The sequence below is a fragment of the Heterodontus francisci genome, chromosome 9, assembly GCF_036365525.1.
Source record: "Heterodontus francisci isolate sHetFra1 chromosome 9, sHetFra1.hap1, whole genome shotgun sequence".
Lineage (NCBI taxonomy): Eukaryota > Metazoa > Chordata > Chondrichthyes > Heterodontiformes > Heterodontidae > Heterodontus > Heterodontus francisci.
In genome coordinates this window covers 107361202-107380829 of record NC_090379.1, presented here as the reverse complement: position 1 = coordinate 107380829, position 19628 = coordinate 107361202, and the positions used below count along the sequence as shown (strand labels likewise).

The 19628-nt window shown below is 43.0% G+C and overlaps 1 protein-coding gene across 3 annotated transcripts in view; it reads left to right on the top strand.

Annotated features, from left to right (window-relative positions):
- The window catches only part of LOC137373960 (metastasis-associated protein MTA1-like), a 141576-nt gene that overhangs the window by 83973 nt on the left and 37975 nt on the right, over nucleotides 1-19628 (top strand). For all 3 annotated transcript variants that reach the window (XM_068039640.1, XM_068039638.1, XM_068039639.1), the window contains 4 exons: nucleotides 2800-2889; nucleotides 10254-10400; nucleotides 15628-15663; nucleotides 18653-18684. In XM_068039640.1, coding sequence (XP_067895741.1) covers nucleotides 2800-2889; nucleotides 10254-10400; nucleotides 15628-15663; nucleotides 18653-18684 — 305 coding nt within the window. The remainder of the gene's footprint in view (nucleotides 1-2799; nucleotides 2890-10253; nucleotides 10401-15627; nucleotides 15664-18652; nucleotides 18685-19628) is intronic.

Below are 19628 nucleotides of genomic sequence, written 5' to 3'. Positions count from 1 at the left end.
AGACTTCAAGAGGACATAGACTAGTGGAATGGGTGAACAAGTGGCAAATGAAATTAATGCAGAAAAGAATGAAGTGATTCATTTTGGTAGGAAGAACTAGGAGAGGCAATATAAATTAAAGGGTACAATTATAAAGGGGATGCAGGAGCAGAAGGACCTGGGGGTCTATGTGCACAAATCATTGAAGGTTAGGGGGCAGGTTGAGAAAGCAGTTAATAAAGCATATGAGATCCTGGGTTTTATAAATAGGGGCATAGAGTACAAAGACAAGGAATTTATGATAGCCTGTATCTATTGGTTCAGCTTCAACTGGAATATAGTGTTCATTTCTGGGAACCACACTTTGGAAGGATGGTAAGGCGAGAAAAGATTAATGAGAATGGTTCTATGGATGAGGAACTTCAGTTATATGGATAGGTTGGAGAAGCTGGGTCTGTTCTCCTTGGAGAACAGAAGATTGAGAGGAGATTTGATAGAGGTGTTCAAAATCATGAGGGGTCTGGACAGAGTAGATAGGTAAAAATTGTTCCCATTGCCAGAAGGATCTAGAACCAGAGGACACCGATTTAAGGTGATTGGCAAAAGAAGCAACGGTGACGTAAGGAAAACCTTTTTACACTGCGAGTGGTTAGGACCTGGAATGCACTGCCTGAGAGTGTGGTGGAGGCAGATACAATTGAGGTCTTCAAAAGAGAACTGGATAATTATCTGGAGAAAGAATTTTCAGGGCTACGGGGAAAAGGCAGGGGAGTGAGAATAGGTGAGTTGCTCTTGTGAGAATCGGCACACACAAGATGGGCGCAATGGCCTCCTTCTGTGCTGTACTCATTTTATGATTCTATGAAATTCTCAAGCTGCCATGGTGAGATCTGAATTCATGTTCTTTTGATTATTAATCCAAGCCTCAGGATTGCTAATGCTAGTTTAATAGCAGAATCACTACATTAACTTACCCAAATCCTCTGGTTCTGGCTGTTGAACCTTGGTTGTTGCTATGCACTGGTGCTGAAATCCTGATCACCTCCCTCTAAATATATGGAGCAGTAATCCTGCCTGCTCGTGTGCTTGGTTTCAACATTATTTCTGGTAAATCCAGTATAATGTTAGGCTGAGAGTGACTCTCTGTATCACTGTAGATGGAATAAGTTAATAGCGAGGATCATTGAAGCATACTCAGTAGTTTTATGTGCTCATTAGGGTGAGTGATATTATTATTGGGGAAGGGAATTCTACTCACTTGGCATGATTTCAACCTGAAATGGAACTAAGGCAGGTGGGGAATGGGGCGAGGGCCAAACCCTTCCCAACCTCAACAGTGCATAAAGCTGTTGAGGCTGGGCGGGGAGGGATGGGGGGCAACTAAAAATTTCAAGATTGAGATTGATAAATTTTCGGTAGACAGTGGAATTAAGGGTTATAGAACCAAGACAAATAGATGGAGTTAAATGAAGTTATGCCATGATATAATTGAATGGCGGAAGAGGTTTGATGGGCTGAATGGTCTCCTCCTGTTTGTATCTTACTAGCATGAATCCTGGGTGATTTTATCTCCTGAGCCTTAGCTGCATTTCACTGGTCAGCTGGTGACTGACCAGCAGGCGGGACTGAAATTACAGAAGGCCGGCAGCAAAGAGAGGCTTTCTCTTGACCATAGAGTGAATCGCTAGGAAGGGGTTTTGCAGAGGTCGGGGAGCAACCCAGGACAGGAGAGGCCTAAACTTTGCTATTATGGCCTAGTGGACCACTGCTGCTTCTCCTGACCGTTCAAGGAAGGTTTTTTTTAAAAATTTACCTTAGATAGTTTTCTTGTGTCCCTGACACTCTTCCCGGTGTCCTTGCCACCACTGGGACAATTGTGGGTGAGTCATCCATCAGGTTTCTGTTGGACAATGTGCTAAGGTCACCTCTGCAATGACAGCATTGTGAGCAGGTGTATTCCAGGTGCAAGTAAAGCTCCCTCTGCTCTGTCTCAAAAATGTGGGTCAGCCCCAAACTCACTAGTGCGCCCTTTACTGCAGCATGTGTCATTTGTCGAGGCCTTCAAGATTATGCAGAGGAGGTTCACCAGAATCATACTGGGGTGAGGGTCTTCAGTCTCCAGTGTCACCACATAATTGGAGAAACTTGGGGTTGTTTTCCCTAGAGGACAGAAGATTAAGCAGAGACTTAGTAGTGTTGTTGAAAATCATGAATTGTTTTGGATCAGTTTCAAATAAAGAGAAACTGTTTCCACTGGCATGACAGTCAGTAACCAGAGGACACAGATGAAAGGTAATTGGCAGTGAGGAAACAATATTTTACTCAGAAAATTGTTGTGATCTGGAACGCACGACCTGAAAGAGAATTGGATAAAATACTTGAAGTGGGAGAAATTTGCTGGGCTATGGAGATAGATCAGGCTAATTGGATAGCTCTTTTAAAGAGCTGGCATAGTCACCATGGGCCGAATGGACTCCTTTTGTGTTGTATCATTCTGTTATATCCCACACCAGCTATCCTGTGACCTCTCAGAGCAAGAATGCCAGTTAGAACCAAATTTGTGCTGCAGGCCTCTGCCCACGACGATCTTGGTTGAGATGGACCCAAACCCATTTCACACAGGATATTTACAGTCAGCAGAGAGGAGGGACTTGCATCCCCTCAGCCTGGGGTGGCTCTGAACCCAGATCTCAGAAGTGAAAGGACAGTGTCTAACCCCATCATGGCACCCCATTCCTCTGAAATGGGATTGAGAGAATTAGAGATTGTGCCAGAGGATTAAGGGTACCTAAAGCAACATACATCTCTTTTATGTACCAGGTACACTGCGGTTACCAGCAGCAGAAAAACAAACCATAGGACTGAAACGAGCTGTTAGAAAACCCTTGGAAACAATCGTGGAATACCTAGGTAAGAGTCAGCCCAGAATAGTGACACGTGCTGGTGACATGGTTCTTATTTTGAACAACTAATCATACTTGTGAATAATTAAAGCTTGTGGTTTGATCATTTAAGTCATCAATTCCTGGTTCAGACCAGTGAAATTTCTGAATACTTTGAGCAGAAATAAAGTGGACAGACCTCCCCTATAGTGAGAACATAATAGGCATGTAAACAAATGAAATATTTTTGCTCTACCCCTTTCAGACAGCCAAAAACCTGTTGCTTAACTCATGATAGAGCCCATAATAAAATAAATCTGAGGTACTGCACCATCAAAATGGGAAGCAAGTATTCATTGTATCATGATCTCCCTGTTAGGAACGAGCTTAGAGGAGTGCACTGTCTCCCTCCAGTCCCACTACTCCACTGGTCACAACATATATTTTAAAATATTTTAACCATTTATGAATATGGCCAATTATATACTTTCATCTATCCGTTTCATAATACAAATCCACCAATCAGGTTTCTTTAATAAACAAAAACATTTTAAATTTATTTTGAAACAAGACTTATTCAATAAAGATGCAAAACTTATTAACACACAGGTTGAAATATGGAAGTATAAATATATTCCCTTCCAAATAACCCAACACACATGCACACGCACACAGACACACCGGTTAAAGAAAAAAATAAAGAAGCTTTGTGTACAGAGATCAGCTTTACCAAAATAAAAATACTTTGGCCAAATAATTGTTAATTCTTGAAGAAAAAAAAAGGACAAGATGTGAAATGTTCCAGATGACTTTCAGTCTGGCATCCTGGGACACGGAGTCACTGGGATCTTTTCAGAGCAGTTTGCTCAGGAGATGTTGAGAGAAAGTCTTGCAGGCTTTTCAGGAGAATTACTGTGTCAGTGGGTTCAGCTATCACACTGGATTCTCAGAAAAATAGTTTGGCATTCTGGTTTTTGAATTTTTCCACAAAGGCTAAGGGGTTATGATCAGTATATGCCAGGGTCTCCCTGTAGCCATGGTGGACATATACTTCAAAATGTTTAAGAGCTAGTAGTAAGCACGGGATTTCTTTTTCTACTGTAGAGTATCTCTTTTGGTGTCGATTTAGCTTTTTGGAAAGTATCCTACTGGCTTTTCTAAGCCCGATTCATCATCATGTAACAAGACTGCACCAACCCCCAGGTCACTAGCATCAATTGCTATCTTGAAGGGCTTAGTGAAATTTGGGGCAGGCAACACTGGTTCATTGATCAAAATGGCTTTCAGCTTCTTAAAAGATGCTTGGCACTCTTGTGACCGCACTACCTTGGCTTTATTTGTGAGAGGATCCGTGAGAGGAACAGATATAGTGCTGAAATTTGGTACAAACCTGCGGTAGAAACCACACATCCCCAAAAACCTCATGCTTTCTCTACGTGTCTCGCTATAGGAATTTCATGGGCTATCCTTAATATTTCCTGGCGATACTTGGATGGTACCACTATCTGGTGAACCACCGTCCATTCTTCGTCCACAAGTCTGTGAGGAGGTCTCCATTTCCTCATCAGAATCCAATTTTTAATATACTAGCATTCCGGAACTCTCTCTGCCTCAGCTTTGGTTAGAGCCCATTGTGCCGCTTTACTTAACTCTAGATTGGCTTGCTGAGCCTCGATCAGAAAAGGCTTACTGAACATTTCCTTTGGATTATCCAAATCCCCCAAAAACGTTTCAGATAGCCAAATATGTGTCTGTGGTGCCAATGTAGCACTTGTTTAACAATTGCTCGGGTCACTAAACATGAAGGAAAAATTCCTGGAACCTTTTCTTGCAACTGCTCTGTCTCTTTGACGACTGGAGAAGCTACTACCTTCACTCCGGCCAAATCATTCCCCAACAGTATGTCAACTCTGTCTACCGGCAAACTATGGACAACTCCTACGGTTACTGTTCCAGACATGAGGTCATGCTCGAGGTGCACTCGATACAAAAGTAAGGGTGTATATTTGACTTTACAGCTGCAGTCAGAGCCAGAACTTGGTCTGTCGTACTCTCGGTCAGGCCTTGTGTATCCCAATAAGACCCATGGGTTTACCCCGCAACTTCCAGCATTCTGCACAAAGATGTCCCACCTTGTGACAATGGAAACACTTAGGCTTTCAGACCTCACTTCCACCCTCAGCACCTTCCTTTCTGGCCTGAGGATGTTGTCATGGTACATTCCCAGCTGTCCCGTCTTGTCCCTGGCTACTTGTCTTCCTTTCACCCTCCGACCTTCTATCCTTCTCGGGTTGGTGGGGGTGACGGAAAAAGGGTTTGGGCTTATGGACAAGCTCATAATCATCAGCCATCTCAACTGGCTGTTGAAACTGTCAGGTTCTCTACATGAGTTCTTACTAATGGAGGGAGTGAATTTTTAAGTTCTTCCAGGAGAATTATTCCCCTAAGGATCTCATTCATTGCCTCTACCTTTAGTGCCCGCATTCAACCATCAAAGTTAATTTGCGTTACCCTCTCAAATTCTATATAAATATGTTTAGGCTGTTTCCAGAGATTCTGAAATTTCTGCCTGTAAGTTTCAGGGTCCAACTTATAAGAAGTGAGATTAGCCTCTTTTGCCATCTCGTAATCTGCAGAAGCCTCTTCGGACAGCATGGCATAAACTTCATAAGCTCTGCCTATCAACCTATCATTCTAGTAAACCTGCACGAGCAGTGTCCAGTTTTCTTTCGGCCACCTCATCTGTTGAGATAGCTTTTCAACAGAAATGAAAAATGCCTCTATGTCCCTTTCCCCAAACTTCAGGAGGGCTTGCACAAATTTAAAAAGCTCTCCACTGGGTTCTGGGTTGGAGTCAGCTCTTTCCTCATCAGAACTTACCCTGGCGTCGAGGCCACCCTTTTTGTTTTAGCTCCAGCCTTTTTAATTGGAATACCCTTTTTCACTCCCTTTCTACAATTTCTTCTGCCCTTCCTCTCTCCTGCTTCTCTTTTTCTTTTTTGGTTTCCCTTTGCCATTCTAGTTACAGCTTCTGAAATGCTCTTTTTCTTTTCTTATTCATAGGAATATAAGAAAAAGACTATGCCGTTTAACTCTTCAAGCCTGTTCTGCTGTTAAAGGAGATCATGACTTATCTATGACCTAAACTGACATACCTGCCTTTGCCCATATTCCTTAATACCCTTGCTTAACAAAAATCTGTCTCAGGTTTAAAATTGACAACTCATCCAGCATCAACTCCTGTTTGCTAAAGAGAGTTCCAACCATCTAGCAACCATTGCATGTCGAAGTGTTTCCTAATTTCACTTGTGAAAGATTTGGCCCTAATTTTTAGACTATGCCCCCTAGTCCTAGACTCCCCACCTACAGAAATAGTTTCTCTCTATCTATCCTATCTGTTCCCCTTAATATCATGAAAACTTCGATCGCATCACTCTTACCTTCTAAATTCCGGGAAATACAGCCCCAGTTTGTGTAATCTCTTCTCATAATTTAATCCTTGGAGTTGAGGTATCATTCTAGTAAACCTACGCTGCACTCCCTCCAAGACCAATTTATTCACCCGACAGCGTCGTGCCCAGAACTGCACTCAGGACTGCAGATATGGTCTAACGCAGACACTGTATAGCTTCTATCACCTTGCATTCCTCTAGAGATAAAGGCCAGCATTCCATTAGCCTTTTTTATTATTTTCTGTACATATCCATGACATTTTAATGATTGATGTACATAAACTGCCAAGCTCCTTTGGACCTCCACTGTTTCTAGCTTTTCACTATTTAGAAAGTACTCTGTTCTAAACCTTTTGGGTTCAAAGAGAATGAGCTCACACTTATCCACGTTAAAATCTATTTGACAGAGTTTTGATCAGTCACTTAATTAATATCTGTGTGTAATTTTATGCTTCCATCTATGCTGCTTGTAATGCCACCTGTGTTTGCGTCTTTGGCAAAGTTGGATATGTGGCTTTCTGTCCTAACATCTGAGTCATTAATGAAGACAGTGAGTAGTTGAGGCCCAAACACAGATCCCTACAGGACTAGTCCAATAGCCATATCCTGCCAATCAGAGTACCTGCCCATTATCCCTGTTCTCTTTTTTCTACCACTCAGTCAATTTCCTAACCAGGTTAATAATTTGTCTTCAATTCCACGAGCTTCAACTTTAGCTAACTGTCTTTTATGAGGGACTTTATCAAATGCCTTCTGGAAGTCCATATAAATAATATCCACAGACATTTAGTTGCGTATTACTCTCATCACCTCTTCAAAAAATTCAAGCAGGCTCAATCTACACTTTACAAATCCATGCTGGCTGTCTCTGATCAGCTGAAAATTTTTAAGGTGTTCAGTCACTCTATCTTTAATTTATAGACAATAGTAATTTCTGGACAGCAGAGGTTCAGCCTATAATTCCTTGGTTTCTCTTTTTCACCTTTTTTTAAATCGCGAGTGATGTACGCAATTTTCCAATCTAAAGGAACAGTTCCTGATTTGAGAGAACTTTGGAAGAGTTCTGATGAAAGGTCACTGACCTGAAATGTTAACTGTGCTTCTCTCTCCACAGATGCTGGTAGACCTGCTGAGTATTTCCAGCATTTTCTGTTTTTATTTGAAAGATTATTGTCAGGCCACCTACAATGTCTACTTCCTTTAAAACCCTGAGATGAAACCACCTGGTCCTGGGGATTTGTAACTCTATAATACATTACTTTTTGCTTTAGCGATATTTTGCTTAAGTTAATTTTGGTGCCCTGATTCAATATTAGTTTCCTCGGGATGTCCAGCATGCTATTCTGTTCCTTTGCTGTAAATATTGATGCAAAGTAATTATTCAACATGTCCACTATTTCCTTATTTTCATTGATAATATCATTGTTATCAATTTTCAAGGGTCCCACATTGCTCCTGACCACCCCTTTTTCCTGCTGTAACTGTAAAACATTTTTGTGTTGATTTTGATATCCTTTGCAGGTTTCTTTTCCTACTCCCTTATTGTAGCTCTTACATCTGTTTTGTCACCTTTTGTTCTTTGTAAATTTCCCAATCGCCAGAATCTGTGCTTTTTTTGTTCATTCTTGTATGCTTTTTCTTTTAGTTTTATATTGCCCCTTACCTCTTTTGTTGTCCAAAGCTCTTGCCCCTTAGGGTCCTGTATCACAAATTCTTTTTTCAACACCTAACGCAGATTACCCATTCCAATTTACTGTGGACAGTCCCTCATCCTGAAATCAGTCTTATCTAGATCTACAATCTTAGTAGCTGTTTCGGTTTCTCCCTTTCAAACACAACAATGAACTCAATCATATTATGATCGTTATTCGATAAATGTCCACACGTCATTAGGCTTTTGACTAAATCTGACTCATTGCTCCTTACTCAAACTAATATGGCTTGGCCCCTTTTGGTTCTAGGATGGGGCGGCACAGTGGCGCAGTGGTTAGCACCGCAGCCTCACAGCTCCAGCAACCCAGGTTCGGTCCTGGGTCCTGCCTGTGTGGAGTTTGCAAGTTCTCCCTGTGACCGCGTGGGTTTCTGCCGGGTGCTCCGGTTCCTCCCACAGCCAAAGACTTGCAGGTTGATAGGTAAATTGGCCATTGTAAATTACCCCCAGTGTAGGTAGGTGGTAGGAGAATTGAGGGAAGTTGGGGATGTGGTGGGAAATATGGGATTAATGTAGGATTAGTATAAATGGGTGGTTGCTGGTCGGCACGGACTCGGTGGGCTGAAGGGCCTGTTTCAGTGCTGTATCTCTCTAGACTCTATGACCTATTGCTGCAGAAAATTATCCCGGACACACTCAAGAAATTCACTCCTTTCTGATGTGCTAGCCTACTTATCCAAATCTATATGAAAATTAAAATTCCCCATTAAATCCACTCTGCCTTTGCGACATGGTTGTCTATTCTGTGCATTTATACAATCTACCACTTCACAGCTGCTACCAAGGGACCTGTACACAACTCTTACTACAGTCTTAAATCTTTTTCTATTTCTTAATTCCACATATAAAGTCTTCACTGACCTCTTATTATTTGCTTTCTTATCATTGAAGTAATTTATTCTCAATCTTCAACGCTGCTCGTTCATCACTACCAGTTTCCCTATCCTTCCTGTCAACCTTGTATTTAGTTCCTAGTCCTGACCGTCTTGCAGCCATGTCTCGATAATGATACCATGTCATACCTTCCAAGTTGAACTTGCACCTAACTTGTCCTTTTGCTCACAAGTTTCTTATTTTTGTCTTCTGATTTAATCACTTTACATCTTTCAGTTTTCCCTTTTGTTTGTTTCATAATTATTTATCCTTTCCACCTGAGCCAACCCACCCCCCATTTATTAATCCTTGCGACCGTCCTACTCATTCTTTCAGCTAGGAACATGGACTCGGACCGGTTCAGGTAGAGCTGATCCCTAACCTACAGTTCCTTCCTATCCCAGTACAGTTGCCATTGTCCAATGAAATGGAACTGCTTCGTCCCACACCACTCCTTCAGCCACACGTTCATCTCCCTAATCCGCTTATCCCTACCCCAATTTGCATGTGGCTGACGTAGTAATTCAGAAATTATAACCCTTGAGGTGCTGTTCTTTAATTTAACTCCCAGCTCCTGGTACTCTCCAAACAGGACTTCTTCCATACCCCCCCGCAATGACTGTGTGCTGGAGAGATTTGAGGCGGAGACATCTCCTGCAGACATGTTCACTCGGGACAGTCTTGCTGTCCACAAACACTCTCATACTGCAGTCCAGACACACAACCTGCTCATCATTATCTTAGTCTATATTTATTTATAGTTACTTTTTAGTTTCAATAATTTTTATGCACTATCTTGCACTAAAATATTGAATAAAATTTTAAATACATACTGTTTCAAGCTTACACAAATCATTGCATGCATTAAAGGCAAAAAGGAACACCTCCCTCCTCCTCTATACCAAATTCCCACTCTCACCAAATTCTGGACTTTCCACTCTGTTCACGAAGTGATCTGTGGTTGTGCTCAATGAAGTTCCACAAACAAATCGACCAATGTTCCTGGTCCTGAGCACCATCCAGCGACCCAAGCTAGAAGATGCGCATGTCTGGGTGTTGGTTGAGAGAAGGAGCACTCATTCAGCTGGGCTGAGATGTGAAGAGTGGCCTTGCTTGCAGTGCACTGCATGGAAGAGAACCTTAGCAAAAGTCAACATCGTCCAGAGACAATGATGTATTTGCACCAGGTTCTTGTAAATCTACAGGCTGTTTCCCTACATTACAACAGCAACCACACTTCAAAAATATTTCATTAGTTGTGAAGCACTTTGAAATGTCCTGAGGTCGTGAAACATGCTATATAAATGCCGGTTCTTTCTTACGTCTGAATGCTGACCATTTTGTCTTTATTCACAGAGGCCCATCCATGCCCAAAGCAAGACCCTCCCAATGCCAGTTTGCATATCAGCAATGTGACACCTGCCAAGCTGATGCCCATCTTAAATCACAGCTGTCCAACCATCCTGGGCAAGCGCAGCTATGAACAACACAATGGCATAGACGGTTAGTGTTTCAGATGTGAGAGTGCAGTTCCGGTTGTTTTGGGGGATTTATGTTCAAATAAATATATATGTTAATTTGTTAATGCGGCTGTTACTTCAGGATTATTCGCTGAGACCTGATTTATCTTTTTCCCCTTTCTCTCAAAGTGCTGACTCCTGTTGGGATGGAGTTCCATAGATATAAAATGAGACCTGCTGGAAACGCACAGTGGATATGTGACTAGAAAAGGACATTTTTGGCTACCTTTTACCTTTTTTACTCAAGCTATTTTTGACTTCCATGCTCCCAACAACTCTCAAAGGTGAACCTTCACTTGTCCTGATATCGGACCAGAATATGGTAATATTCAGGGTAACAAACAGAAAACTTTCATTAGACTCTTCCAGATGCCATCTCTACCCCTTTTACCTCAGATCAGTGCTCCTTGCCTTCTGAAGTGACAGCATTAAAACTTGGCCTAATTGGAGTCTTGAACTGCCAAACAAATTTATTAAAACAGCAAATGAATCAGCAAATAATAGCAGAATGTATCATATATTTTTAGTCATTTTAAAGTTTATTAGCTCCTCATACAGTTGAAACTAATACACTACAACTGTTTCTCTCTCCACAGATGCTGCCAGACCTGCTGAGTATTTCCAGCATTTCCTGTTTTTATTACACTACAACTGTTATTGTCTTTCATAATTTTTCTTTTTTTCCTATTTACCTCAACAGTCTGCCTTAAAAGGCTCCAGATAAACTTATTGATTTTGAAAAGTGTAGGTTAATAATTCCTGTGAAACATTAACCAGAGGTCAGTGAAAAAAGCTGCAAATCAGACACCTGTCTGCACAAATCTCACAGCATGTTTGGATTTTAATTGAGTGGTTCAGCTCCTCCCTGAAGCAGACTGCCCAGAACCAACTGAGCAATCCTCCCACTATTTTATTGAGTAAACTGCAATGCTATCTCTAAGACTTGAGCTGGTTTTAACCCCTTTTGTATCATGATTCATTTTTCTCGCAGATCTTTCTTCAGAACCTGTTCTGAAAAGGGGGCTGCATTTAAAGCGTGAACCTGTTGTGTATTTCCTGCACTTTTTGCTTAATTTTTGCTTTTTAGCAGTTTTTTTCCTTTTTATACGTACAGATCAAGCAGATGGCATCCCAGCTGAGCCAATCCTGTGCACACCCGGGATCCACACACCAACACACATTTTCCAGGGGTTACTGACTCGTAGTCAGCATTGGGAGCTCTGGTTCCTTTGTTTCTTGTTTTGTTTTGCTTCCTCCCCTTACCGAGAGGTGCCGAGGGTAGTGTAGTCTCACAGTTGTTGTTCTCACCTGAGTTTCGTTTAACTAAGCACAGAATGAAAATCAAACCTGCTAAGTAGGACTAAACTCGGGAGTGCCTTTTTTCAGGAGGCTGTTGGTTGAGGGTGGAGTTGTACCTGTGAGGGGGGGTTCTGCTTGTGAGCTATGAAGTTGTAGATTGCAATTTTGTCTGTGGTGGAGCACTGTAGTACAGCAAAATGCGAGTTACTTTAATGTGCATGGCCTGTTAGGTATGTGAATGTGTCACAGGGTCCTTGTCATGTGAATGGATTGGCACTGCTTATAGGCAAACCATGTTTGGCATTGTTGCAGGTTCAGTCAGTAATAGTAACACTGGATTAGCAAAAGAAAACAGCAAGTCATAGTAAATGGTTGCTTTTCAGACTGGAGGATGGTAGATAGTGGTGTTTCCCATGGGTCAGTGCTGGGACGACTTTTTTTTTTTGCTATGTATAAATGAATTGGATCTTGGAATACAGAGTAGAATCTCAAAATTTGCTGATGACACCAAACTTGAAGCTGCAGCAAACCTGCAACAGGACACAGATAGGCTAGCAGAATGGGCAGAGAGGTGGCAGATGGAATTTAATACTGACAAGTGTGAGGTGATGCATTTTGGCAGAAGGGATAGGGTGAGGCGGCAATATATACTTAATAGCACAGTTCTAAAGAGTGTGCAGGAACGGATGGACCTGGGGGTGCATGTGCATAGATCTTTGAAGGTGGCAGGACATATTGAGAGAGTGGTTAGTAAAACATATGGGATCTTGGGCTTCATAGAGGCATTGAGTACAAAAGCAGGGAAGTTACGCTGAACCTTTATAAAGCTCTGGTGAAGCCCCAGCTGGAGTATTGCATCCAGTTCTGTCACACTTCAGGAAGGGTGTGAGGGTCCTTAAGAGGGTGCAGAGGAGATTTACCAGAATGGTCCAGGGATAGAGGATTTTAGTTACAAGGTTATGTAGGAAAAGCTTGGTTTGTTCTCCTTAGAGCAAAGGAGATTGAGGGGAGATTTAATAGAAGTGTACAAGATTATGACAGGCTTAGATAAATTAAACAAGGAAAACAGTATTAGGACTAGGGGACACATTTTTTTTTTTGATTAGATTAGAGATACAGCACTGAAACAGGCCCTTCGGCCCACCGAGTCTGTGCCGAACATCAACCACCCATTTATACTAATCCTACACTAATCCCATATTCCTACCAAACATCCCCACCTGTCCCTATATTTCCCTACCACCTACCTATACGAGTGACAATTTATAATGGCCAATTTACCTATCAACCTGCAAGTCCTTTGGCTTGTGGGAGGAAACCGGAGCACCCGGAGAAAACCCACGCAGACACAGGGAGAACTTGCAAACTCCACACAGGCAGTACCCGGAATCGAACCCGGGTCCCTGGAGCTGTGAGGTTGCGGTGCTAACCACTGCGCCATTGAAGGTTTTGGGCAAAAGATGCAGGGGGAATATGGGGAAGCACTTTTTTTACGCAGTGGGTGATAATGATTTGGAACTCACTGCCCAGAAGCGTGGTGGAAGCAGAGATGATCAATGACCTCGAGGAAGGTGGATGGCCACCTGAGAGAGAGAGAGTTCCAGGACTAGGGGGATCAAGCCAAAGAGTGGGACTGACTGCATCGCTCTGTGGATATCCAGAGTGAACTCGATGGGCTGAATAGTCTCTTGTTAATAAATATCTCTGACTCTAAGTGGGAGAGGGGCTGTAATTGGCCTCAGTTCCTCTGCATCAGAGTGGGGAAACAAGTCAGTTAGGGTTCCTGTTACTTTTCACTAACCAATGATCCCTATTGTGAGAGTAAATGTTGGGTGAGTACAGGATTGGACTCTTATGCATTGCTCCCAAGGTCAACTATCCTGCATTAACTCACCATCTGGCTTGATAGGTTGCTGAATGGCCACTGGAGGGCTGCTGGCTTTATGAAGCTCACTAATTGTACCTGGGATCTGTGGAGTACCAATGCTCCGTCAGCAAAATGTGGCAGGGATGAGTTTAGTTTTGAAATAGTGCTACTGGATATAAAGAGGAATGAATTGCAGTGTGGTGAGAAAGCTTGAATTATGAGGAGAGGTTGCCGAGGCTTGGCTTGTATGTCTGAATATAGAGGATTAAAGGGCGATTCAGGCAAGGGTATTAAGGGATATGGAACCAACGAGGGTAAATGGAGTTAAGATACAGATCAGCCGTGATCTAATTGAATGAAGAACAGGATCGAGGGGCTGATTGGCCTAGTCCTGTTCCTATGACCCTTTCAGGTAACCAGACTTGATCCTTCCACAAGTTGAATTTATATAGCACCTTTAAGGTCCCAAGGTGCTTCACAGAAGTGTTCTCAAATAAAATTTGACAATGAGCCACAAAAGGGGATTGTAGGGCAGATGACCAGTAGCTTGGTCAAAGAGGTAGACTTTAAGGAGCATCTTAAAGGAGGAGAGAGGCAGAGAGGTTTAGGGAGGAATTTCCAGAGTTTAGGGCCTAGGCAGCTGAAGGCATGCCCACCAATGCTGGGGCAGGGAAAATCTTGGATGTGCAGCAGGCCAGAAATGGGCTAATGCAGAGGTCTCAGAGTTGTAGGGCTGGAGGAGGTTACAGAAATAGAGAGGGACGAGGCCTTGTAAGAATTTGGAAACAAAATGAGAATTTTTGAAAACAAGATGAGAATTTCCAGCTAACAGCCCAGTCACTTTACCAGGCTTGACCCTTGATGTTAACGGCCCAGTCACTTTACCAGGCTTGACCCTTGATGTTAACAGCCCAGTCACTTTACCAGGCTTGACCCTTGATGTTAACGGCCCAGTCACTTTATCAGGCTTGACCCTTGATGTTAACAGCCCAGTCACTTTACCAGACTTGACCCTTGATGCTAACGGTTCAGTCACTTTACCAGACTTGACCCTTGATGTTAACGGCCAAGTCACTTTACCAGACTTGACCCTTGAAGCTAACGGTTCAGTCACTTTACCAGACTTGACCCTTGATGTTAACGGCCAAGTCACTTTACCAGACTTGACTGTTGATGCTAACGGTCCAGTCATTCTACCAGACTTGATCCTTGATGCTAACATGACGGGATCAAGTCACTTTACCAGACTTGACCCTTGATGTTAACAGGCTAGCTACAGGGAGGATGTTCCCGATGGCTAGGGAGTCCAGAACCAGGGGTCTCAGTCTCAGGATACGGGGTATGCTGTTTAGAAACGAGATGAGGAGAAATTTCTTCACTCAGAGGGTGGTGAACCTGTGGAACTCTCTACTGCAGAAGGCAGTGGAGGACAAGTCATCAAATATATTCAAGAAGGAGATAGATATATTTCTTACTGCCAAAGGGATCAAGGGATATGGGGAAAAAGCGGGAACAGGGTACTGAATTAGACGATCAGCCATGATCTTTTTTGAATGGTGGAGCAGGTCTGAAGTGCCGAATGGCCTACTCCTACTCCAATTTTCTATGTTTCTATGTTAATGGCCCAGTCACTTTACCAGGCTTGACCCTTGATGTTAACGGTCTTTACCATGCTTGATCCCGTCATGTGACAGTCTGGTCATGTTTTATGGCAAAAGTAAAACGTGTATAAAATGTGGAAACAGATAAGTCAACTTTCACTGTGATAAACCTCTTATTCTACCATTGTATTGTAATACACCTAATATGTGTGCTATATATGGGAGGATGTGTGTGACTCCTCATCTAACAGAGTCATAGGCTGCCAGAGTCAGTGTTATTAACCAGGCCCCACGTGTCCACTCATTCTGAACTAGAAATTGGCTTGTGTTGTGAATTTTCTGAACCCTGTCACTACTGTTGAGAGGTCCTTGCCTCTGAAGATATTATTGCTGGGAATGATCTGTGAACATGCGATTGATCTTTTTTTTCCTGTCCCTTGCAGGCAATACAAAGAAACGTCTGCTGATGCCTTGTAGGGGTAAGAGCTCTAAATTGCAATAAAAGTGATGCTATATGCTCTCTCTCTCTCTCTTTCTGTATTTCTTAGGTGTGTCTCCATGTCTGTGTATCTGTTTCTCTGTCTCTGTATTTCATCACCTGTCTTTGTCGATATTTCCCTTTTCTTATCTGGGTGTCTGCATTTCTCTTTACCTGGTTGTGTCTTGTGTATCTGTGCCTGTGTTTGTATATCTGTTAATGTATGTGCATTTCTATCCGTGTCTTTTTCTGTATTTGTGTGTGTCCTTTTACTTGCCTGAATCTGTGGCCTGATTTTAACTCACTCATAACCCATTTACCTACACAGAGTTAAAATCGGGCCCACTGTCTATGTCTCTTTACCTGTCTCTCTGTCTGCATCTTCCTTTATTTGTGTATATAATCTGTTTGTGTATGTGTATCTCTTTATCTGTATCTCTGTATCCGTGTTTCGCTGTGACTTACTGGTTGACAATTTCTGCTGTAAATCATTAAGTGGCATGATTCATTCATTCTGCCTCATTTCTTCAACTCCCAGTTACTGACAGCAATCATCAGTCATTTGCAAAGGAAACTAAAATCAGTGTTAAATCCAGTCATTGATCACAATTGCTGTAAGACTGTAGTGTAGGTAGATAATGGTGTAAAACTACTGTGTAAAAGCACTGCCTGAGCTGAAACTGAGCATTGTCAAACAGAAAGGTTAGTTGATCTCAGCCAGGGTAGAGCCCCTGAGCTTGCAGAAGTAATCAGCCTGGGTTTCTTCTTGTGATTATTATTGAGTGACCCCTGCGAGAGGTGCACATGTGCAATGTCAGGTGAAGATAGGATCGCGCTTGCTTGTGTTCTCTGCTCCCACCCTTGACTGGATGCACTGTCATAAATAATGATCACTTGGGTGTCTAATGGAAGGTTGGAGGTCGGCTGATCAGAATGCAGTAAAGATTTTCCCAAAAGGACTAAAGAAAGTTGGGGTTGTGGTGGAGTTAATGTTAGACAATACAAAAGAGTGATGTGGGAGATTTACTGTGGACAGGAGCCTGTGTTGTAAAGTGGGGAAGCTCAGCTGATGATGATGGCTAGGACTTTTGGCATTCTCCCCTGTGATGGGATGGCGGAAGTTGCTACTTATACATGGGTGTTCGGCTTCATTCAAAGATCGAGGAAGATTCCATCTACAGGAAGTAATCTACAGCTTTCTTTGTCGACTCCTTTGAGGTCACAGCAGCTCCCTACCACTGTTATAGATTATCTCAACTCTTGGTGTTTGAAGGGATATGGCATTCAACTGAGTTGTCGGCTAAGTTCTAAACAGAGATCTCTACAATTACAACATTTCACATTCACCCTGTTTTACACTGTAGACTTGGTTAGATCCAGTTTCTGAGCAGCTGTTTAATGTGGAGCCAGCATTTAATTTTAACATTACTAAGAGATTGGGGTAAAAAGGTTAAATTAGTCGGGCAGGTTGCATAAACTTATTTGTGTTCCCTTGAGTTTAGTAGATTAAGGTGTAATCTGATAGACAGGAATTCAGGAAGAATTTTTTCACACAAGAGTAGTAGAAATCTGGAACTATCCCCCAAAAAAGCTGCAGATGTTGGGGGTCAATTTAAATCATCAAGACTGAGATGGAGGTATCAAATGATATGGCGTAAAGACTGGTATGTGAAGTTGAGGTGCAGAACAGCCATGATCTAGTTTAATGGTGAAGCAGGCTTGAGAGGCTGAAAGGCCTGCTGCTGTTCCTAATGTCATACTGGTGCTGCTCGGAGACCAGTAGTTGAATCACATTACAGAAGCAATGTACTGCAGATGCTAGAACTCTGAAGGAAAAACAGAAAATGCTGGAAATGCTCAGCAGGTCAGGCAGCATCTGTGGAGAGAGGAATAAAATTAACGTTTCAGATTAATGACCTTTCATCAAGACACCAACCTGAAACGCTGGGCTCTATCTTCCCGGCCTCATGGCGACAGGCTGGGAGGCGGGAGGACTGGTAATATGGTGGGGGAAGGCGCCAGGAGGGGAGGTCGACCTCTTCCCGCCGCCGTAGCATATTACCAGTATCAGGAACCTCTGCGGTGTGACCACCCAGTTAAGGGCCATTTCCTGCCTCCACTGACATTTTGTCCAGTCGGGAGGGGCCACCGCCGCATGGGAAGACCTCAGTGTAAACCCTAACGGGTTCCTGGGGGCACGGAGGGAGCCGTCCTGTACGGACACTCCACGGCCCACAGAGGGACTTCTGCGGGCAGCGGGCGTCCATGTGGTTACCATGCCACTGGTGCACTACAGCCCCTACCCCGATCACCAGGGCCTGCCTGCTTGCCTACCACTGGCTGTTCAAAATTAACTTACCTGCTGTTTGACAGTGCCTTTTATCTTTCAGCCTTAGCACTAGTGATGGCACTGCCGAGGCTGCTGAGCTGCCGGTGCTCTCATTGGGCCTGCAGCTTTGGAGACGGGGTGCGGGCTGTTGCCGTCAATTGGACAGCGGCCCCAGTGGCAGCCTGTTAATTGGCTGCCGCTGGTAAAATGCCACCCCAGGGTCCTGGCCCCAGCAGCGGGACTTGACCCTCAACGAAATAATTCAGCGTGTTAACCATGCTTCTCTCTCCACAGATGCTGCCAGATCTGCTGAGTATTTCTAGCATGATCTGTTTTTATTTTATATGGAGAATTGTTAGGACAGTGTAGAGAGAGCTCTACATTGCTTATAACTGCGCTGACCTAGGAGTGCTTAATGCTGACATCAGGTGCCTGAATTCACACACAAAAGTCATTAAAAAAAAATAAGAGGATTACACTTCCCTTTAAGCACCGGTGGTTGCTCTTCATTTTCAGCTGGGGTGGGGAATGGATTGTTGATGCATCTTTTCTACTTGCTGTGGTTATTCTGGGATGCCAGAGGAAACATTCCACTGGAGTTGTAAAGGTGAGTGCATAATAATCATTGGCTTATGTTAATAAATCCTTCTATTTACTGCAGGTATGTCGAACCACGCACAAGGGAGACAGATGGTAAGGGACTTCACTTTGGAAAGCTGTTAACTGTGATGGGATAGATTCCTGTGGAATGTGCTGTGATTTACTAAATGTTCCAGACTGGTCAATAAAATATTTAAAACAAAATCTTATTCAGCCTGGTGGAGATGAAAGGATGGTCAGGCCTTACATAAGATCTGTTGGTCCTTCTACTTAGTGTTACTCTTTAAACTTAAAAGTTTGAACTTAAAAGTTCTTTTATGTTTGCAACACATGATGCACAAGCCTTTGCTGGAAGATGGGCTGGTGCAGTGGATTGCACAGTGCCCATTCACTGCTGGGATCCGTGTTTGAATCCAACACAAACTGGTGGTAGGAAAACATCTTCTCATCAGGCCGTAAGGGCCCTATGAAAAATTCATTTGGTCAGTCTTAATCCACCTCCCAGCGAATGTGGAAAACTTGTCCATGAGTCTCATTCACGGAGGTTACACTGGCACAAACATAGGCCAGTGTCAACTGGAACTTAGTGAATAGCACACTCGTCTCTGAGTTAGAGGTTGTAGCTTCAAGTCACACCACAGAAATTTGAGCATAAAGATCTAGGCTGACATTCCTGTGCATTACTGAGGGAGTGCTGCACTGTCGGATGTCATGTCTTTATGAGACATTAAACCAACACTCTGTCCGCTGTCTCAGGTGGACATAAAAGATCCCAGAAGATTGAAGAAGAGCAGACTTATCCCTGGTGTCCTGGCCAACATCATTAAAACAGATTATCTGGTCATTATTATATTGCTGTTTGTGGGAGCTTGCTGTGCACAAATTGGCTTCCACGTTTTCTGTATTACAACCTAACCTACACCTCAAAAGTACTTCATTGGCTGCAAGGGGCCTTTGGTCATGTAAGGTACTATATAAGTACCAGTCTTTCTTTCTAGACTGGATTTGACGTATCTTGTTGAGGTAGAGTATAGGAG